Consider the following 7,396-nt stretch of genomic DNA (forward strand, 5'->3'; position numbering starts at 1 on the left):
GTGTTCTGCTGGCACCGGGACTCTCTTAGGTTAATGAGGCTCAGATTATGGGGCTGGCGCGGTAAATGATGGGTTTGCACCAAACGGTGGGCAGGAGGCCCAGATAATGCCATTTCATTACAGCTCAGACTGCTTTTTCAGCCCGTCATCATGAATTGGATCATCATGGATCATCTGGAATTAGAATTGAAGGTGATCAGACTCTATTCAACTCTTATTAAAAAGAGAAATATAATACACAGAAGTAAATATTTGTACTTTTTTTTTTTTTTGAAGAAAGTGTGCTTGCTTATGCAAAACTCACCAGCTAGGGTTATTATAGTTTAACTATAACTAAAACTAAAACCATAAAAAAACTTTTTTTTTACTTAAAGATAAAAAAAATGTTAGCTAAAATTAAATAATGTAAAAGTTTGCACATGATAAGAAATAATAAGAAACTCCAGTAACGCTTTATAATAAAATCTAATTTGTTTACATTAGTCAACTCTAACAATAAACAATATTTTTTACAGCATTTATTAGTTAGTTAATAAAAATGCATTTCTTCACTCTTTGTTCATGTGCATTAGCTAATGTTAACAGATACAAATTTTGATTTTAAAAATGTATTGAATTAACATTAAGTAACATTATTAAACTGCTGTAGAAGCATTGCTCATTTTTACTTCATGGTATATCAAAAACACCATGATATTACTAACTGATAATCTGATTAGGCCACATAAGGACAGTGAAGATTGGTATTCTTTGGAATACCATGGTAAGTGAACATGGCAATCATTCAGTACCATGGTATTAGTGTGTTTGTCTGGACATGTGCTGTAGTAATACCACGTTTTCTAGACATGTACCATGGTAAAATCTTTGGTCGTATATTGGGGTAGTGCCATGCTACTCTTTGAAGTGCCTCGAAGAAACATGGTATATGAATATGGTAAACATTCAGTACTATAGTAAATATCAAAATATCAAATACATATCTATATACATAAAAAATACTATGGTTTTACCATCTGATACTGTGATTGGGTTTGAGTTAAATGAGTTATGAGTTAAAATTCCCCCTTACGTGTTTTCCTGTTGTGATAGTTTGCTTTGACATCCCGTCTCATGCCTCATGACTGTGATATTTAAAAGCATCTCTGTGTTCAGTATGACTGAGGGTCCATTAGCAGCTGAAGTGCTTTTGCTCGGCTGATCTCTGCTCAGAGTTTGGCAGCTTGTTCCCGATCGGCTCCATCTGTCCGCATGAGTTTGCCGGGCTGCTCTTCTCCGCGGGGTTTCTGGGAAGCTTTTACAGCATTTAAGGACGGAAAACTCAATTACTGTCTAAAATGAATCACGCGAGTCACAGTGAAACAAACAGACAGCGAGAGTGGCTTTCTTCAGGAAAACTAGAGACGAGCTGCAGCCTTCTGCTGCTTTACGTGGAAGACTCATTTAATGAAGATAATAATGCTCCGTGAATTCATTATGCTGAAACAGAATATTTCTATTGCCGGATGTTTAGGTATCATCATAAACAGATGTCACTTCAGACATCAGTAAATTTAATTTGGTATCCGTTGAAAAAACGATTTATTGTGCAACATTAATGAGAAAGGATATTTGCATAGTTTGACACAGCAGAATGAAACTGCACACTGAAAACGCAGCCTGGTCTCATTGTTTATTCATATGCCAACTGAATACAATATGATAAAATGTTAATGCCGCGATTTCAATATTCATAAGGATTCATTTGTAAGTCTGTAAAGTTGTTCATACGTAAATAACGTACGTTTTAGGTGTCGTCAAAAGTAAATGTACGTTTTATAGAACCACATTTTATGTAAAATACATAGGAATTCTCATGAGATCATGTTGGAAAATGTCATAAGTTGTAAGTGTTACGTGAAATGCGCTGCTTTTATGTTTTGAGTTCATAGGCGGAGAGTGAACCAATTCCAGGGTAAGGCTAAAAGTAGCCTAATGTTAGTGTAATCTAGTAACAGTAACATACCAGACATGAGTGTCGTGTCATCCGACATTTTTAATACGACTGGATTTGTAGTAAACTTGATCATAATTGAATAGTGCTGTCAAACGATTAATCGCGATTAATCACATCCAAAATACCCGTTTTTGTTTACTCAATATATGTGTGTGTACTGTGTTTATATATATATACATAATAAATATACACAGTACACACATATATTCAGTAAATAAAAACATTTATTTTGGATGCGATTAATCGCGATTAATCATTTGACAGCACTACAGTTTAATAAAAACATTGTAAGTTACTAATTATAACATTTTCACTTTCACGGTTATTCAAACAGCGAATAGATTATACAGAGAAAGCTTGCAAAGAACATTTACATTATAAAGAGCATCATGACTGACTTCAGTTTCAGCACTCTGATGAATATCTTACTTACATCATATGCACATCTGCACTTAGTTGTTTATGATGAGAGAATTCGCGAGAGAGCAGTGAACAAAACTCCGGTGTTTCAGCGATGACTCATCTGAACGCCTCTGATTGGCCGCTGCATTCATAGACTCAACAGACTCGTCTGTGATTGGTTAGAATGTGCAAAGCTGTAAAAACGCGTAAAAAGAAATATGATGCAGCATGAACAGATTTTAAATTTAATGCTGCAGTCAACATTTTTCATTTCATTTTCTTTTTATTCGCGACAGCCGTAATGGATTTAGTGTAACTGACTGTGCAGCGGCATTTTGTCCCAAGTAGGGATGGGCGATATCTTATCGTTTGCGATATACCGGTAAAAATTCTCCACACGATAAGAATTCGTCTTCCCGTGATAATAACGATAAAGTCGAGTTGTTTACATATTTCTGTATATGACTGTGTGGAGTGACGTGAAGGAAGGCGGACGTGAAATTGAGCAGCTCCTTCTACAATCTGGAACAGGTTTGGATAGGGCTGTACAGTGCGACAAAAATCGGTCTGAGCCTTGAGTAAATGTACTACAGTAGCACGTGTGCGACACAGTTTTACATGTGTATGAGTCGTTTACAAACCTGTTGTCCAACAAAGACAAGCCCCCATTGATTTCCGACCCGTGACCGCTCGTGTGTCCGCTTTTATATACATTTTTATTTAATATGTCCGTATAGTAATTATTATTTTTTTTGTTTTAGTTTTAGTTATTTTATTACATCAAATCAAACATTAGAAATTTTGCCTTGGCATCTAGCTGAAATAAAAGTTAATTTTTAAAAATTCAGTTAAGTTTATTTTATTTTATTTAAAGTTTTATTTTATATATATTTTTTTGTTTTAGTTTTAGTTAACTATAATAACCCCAGATTTGAGTTATATATTTGGCAAAATTTTACCATTAGAGATATATAAAACAAACCTTTTATTTATTATATTACATTTTTAATGCAATAAAGGCACACATTCCATGTTCTTAAATATAAATTTGATTTAAATGAAATTTTTTGTAGTTTCATTTTCAACGTATTGCAAATGTGTGGTTGCAGAAATTAAATTTTTAAAAAAATTTAATTGAAATATTATATATATTTTTAAATTACTGATTTATTCATAGCTTAACTAATGAAGTAATCAAGAATGCGTCATCACTATTAGTAATTCTTTGGTTTGTTTTTATTCATGAAATGTGGAAATACTAGTAAATAGTCCTTCATGCTGCTCTTGTACTTGTAGCTTGCAAATCTTTATTAAATATGAATATTTCGGTGAAAGATCTTCTTCATCCATCATGTTTATGGTAAGTGGAATTGCTCTGACATGGTTTTACATTTTATACTCACTGTATGAACTATAGTGGAACTTAAAAAGTGTCGGTCCTGTGTGAATGTACTGCCGTGGGTTGGTGATCTCTCAGGTTATCTCTAGTGTCATTGACCCGATGGGTCGGTCAGAGAGAGTTTAACCTCAGTCGATAGAGCCTGATCCTCAGGAGCGATCATTCACGGGGCGAGCGGCGTAAACGTGTCAGCAGCACTAACACTGCCGCCGGTGTTGTCATGGAAACACGTGCTTTTATTGAGGATCAATAAGAGAGCTGAAGGCAGACGAGAGCGCAGAGATGCGGCGTTTGATCAGTCAGTCGATGCCAAGTGAACGTCTTCTGTTGCTGAGTAATCATACAGCTAAAAATACAACACTTCTGATACAGACTATTCCTTTCTTAATGTCATGAATCAAGACGCTGGTCACTTTCAACCTGTCAAGCTTTTATATGGCTGCTTTAGATTTTAAAATATCTTTTTGGTTTATTCTTGGCTTGGTTTGTTGTAGCGACTCATAAAATCTGTTTATTTCTGTAATATTCTTGATCAGGTGACTCTTGTAACGAAACAAAAGATTTTACTTATTACTTCTTATTTGACTAGGTATATATACTATATATATATATATATATATATATATATATATATGAACATGTATGTTCATTCCAGTAATGTAAATTTTGAGAAAAATTGTGTTTAATTGTCCTTAAAATAATGTCACAATATCTCAATGGTCCTAAAATTAGGCTTCCATTTCTGTATGCATAATCAATAGTCTTATTTTTTGCTGTGGTCAAACAGCTGGACATGTTTTGACAGGTCTCATTTCTAGATTGTGTTTCATGTGTATCTGGTTTCCAGTGTGAATGTTGCAAAATGAAGCACAGTGTTAATTCTGAAAGCACATAAACGCCCAAGGACAAGGTATATATACTATATATATATATATATATATGAACATGTATGTTCATTCCAGTAATGTAAATTTTGAGAAAAATTGTGTTTAATTGTCCTTAAAATAATGTCACAATATCTCAATGGTCCTAAAATTAGGCTTCCATTTCTGTATGCATAATCAATAGTCTTATTTTTTGCTGTGGTCAAACAGCTGGACATGTTTTGACAGGTCTCATTTCTAGATTGTGTTTCATGTGTATCTGGTTTCCAGTGTGAATGTTGCAAAATGAAGCACAGTGTTAATTCTGAAAGCACATAAACGCCCAAGGACATCTGAGCTTCTCCGATCGATTAGTGATGTCTACCAATCAATGGTAATGATGTTTGATGATTAAAGCTGCTGCAAGCATAAATATATAGTCCAGTCATGAAACTCTAGATGGCGCAGGCTGACAGGGTGTTAACGTAACTGATGATATTCAGAGAGTTAAACGACTTGGCACAAGCTGATTGGTTCATGCTGCGTATGCAGCCAATGAGCTTACTGCCTTGCATTTATATGGCTGGCTAGCATTCACTAGAGATTCCTGCAGCGCGCTTTCAGAGTTCTCTGAACCCTCCACCTTCCCCAGCTCCACCTGTATAGATCTGCTACGGGTTATTTTATATGCTATTTGTGCAGCAGCAGTATGTCTTAAATACTCACGGCACCGTATCGCCGTATGCATTGGCATTAGTAAGTTCCTGTACTTGCTTGCAGCAGCATCAATAATCTACAACTACAACAATAACCAACAGCAGCAGCAATTCAGCAGCAGCGTAGCAGATCTGTTCCGCCAAGACCAAATACATTAACATTGTCATAACCATCACCATGCTAAAATCTTCAGAGAGTTGCCATGATTGAAATATAGTTATGTTCAACTAGAAACGAATAAAGCAACTTTTTATGTCATGAAACTTTTTGCTGACTTCGGATTGGCTGAGATGGCTTTAGAGGGCGGGGCTCGGAGTGTGATTGATGGGATGAAGAAGGTCTCATCTCTTTATAATAATATGCACTGACAAATCATTTACAGTAAGAACATAACATGCACGGCCCGTTCCTCTGTGTGTGAATGAACATCTGCTGGAGTCTCACAGAGAGACAGAGAGTCTGTCAGCGAGACGAAATTGAGAGCGGATTATGTGTTCAATCGCAGACGTACAGAGAGAACTGAAGGACAGCAGCAGCAGCATCTCTCTGTGTGTTTCGTCCACACGAACCCAACAGACGGATGCGTTTGTGTCGTGTTCAGTGCTGCAATAATGTGCCAAACTGCTTCAAACACAAACTCAGTGACATTCACACACTTTAAATTAATATTAAATAGTTTCTGGTTTGTTTTTCTCATTGTTTTCTCATTTAAAATCATTATTTTTGTGTTCGTGCCTCTTTCTTCACTATAAATGATGCTTACTGTGAGATTTTTTTGTATCTGATTTAATGGCATGACTGAGTTGATCCTGTCTGACCTCTGTTTTCTCTCTCTGTCTGTTTGTGTCTCTGTCTTCGGCCCAGAAGGATCTTCCTCTGCCCCGTAAGAACAGCAGGTGAGTCTGTTTTCAGTAATAATAAAAGATAAATAAATGCTTCCTTTGCGTCTTTTTATTCAGATTAGATGCATGTGGTGTGTGGATCAGGGTTTAATACATAAAACAATGAGTAGTTGCGTCCTGACAGTAAGTGTAGTAACTGTGGTATTTTAGAGGTTACCATGGTAAATTGCCATATGGGTTGATATTGTTTGTGTTACAAACTCAACACAGTGTTTTTCATGTCATTGAGATACTATTATAATTTGTGTACATTTTTTTAAATTAGATTTTATTTTTGTTTTCTGTTTAATTTTAAATTTTAGCTAAAGTTTTAGTGATTTTTTTGGTAATTAGTTTTAGTTTTTTCTTTTTTGAAAATGTCTATACAGGTTTTGTTAATTTTTATTTATTAGTGTATTTAGTTTTAATTATTTTAGTCCTTAAAGTTAAACTAAACTGAAATTAGAAATATCAAATAAAAAGTTTTTTAAAATGTATTTTATTTATTTCAGTTGACATTTATTTTATTTCAAGTTATGAAAATGTTTTTTTAATGGTTTATTTAGTTTTAGTTTGAGTTATTTTAGTACTTGGAGTTAACAAAAATGATAAATGTTGTCTTGGCAACTAGCTGAAATAAAATAATTATACGCTTTTTTAAAATATTTGATTTTATTTCAGTTAACAGTTATTTTATTTCAAGTAACAAATGTATTTTTTAATGGTTTGTTTAGTTTTAGTTATTTTAGTACTTCAAGTTAAATCAAAGAAAATGAGAAATGTTGCCTTGGCAGCTAGCTGAAATAAATATCTTTACATTTTTTATTTTGTTTTATTTCAGTTAATGTTTATTTTATTTTATTTTATTTTATTTTATTTTAAGTAATAAAAAAAAGTGTTTTTCTGATTTTAGTTGTAGCTAACTCTAATAACCCTGACTCAACCTGTCTTTCTTTGTCAGGTTGCATATCTCTCTCTCTCTGTCCATTTCTCTAAAAGCTTTCTTTTTCACTCATTTACTTTTTTCCATGATTCTCAGTTATATCACCATGACCTCTGGGAAAAAGCATATTGTACTTCCATTTTGAAACACACACACTCACACACACACACACACGCGCACGCACACACACACACA

At 34.3% G+C, this 7,396-nt stretch overlaps 1 protein-coding gene across 1 annotated transcript in view; it reads left to right on the plus strand.

Moving 5' to 3' along the window:
• The window catches only part of LOC107751642 (microtubule-associated serine/threonine-protein kinase 1-like), a 28,834-nt gene that overhangs the window by 3,408 nt on the left and 18,030 nt on the right, over window positions 1-7,396 (plus strand). The window contains exon 2 of the mRNA XM_016567382.1: window positions 6,242-6,273. Within this exon, the coding sequence (XP_016422868.1) occupies window positions 6,242-6,273 (32 nt within the window). The remainder of the gene's footprint in view (window positions 1-6,241; window positions 6,274-7,396) is intronic.

Source organism: Sinocyclocheilus rhinocerous, unplaced genomic scaffold, assembly GCF_001515625.1.
Source record: "Sinocyclocheilus rhinocerous isolate Xijiao unplaced genomic scaffold, SAMN03320098_v1.1 scaffold1553, whole genome shotgun sequence".
NCBI lineage: Eukaryota > Metazoa > Chordata > Actinopteri > Cypriniformes > Cyprinidae > Sinocyclocheilus > Sinocyclocheilus rhinocerous.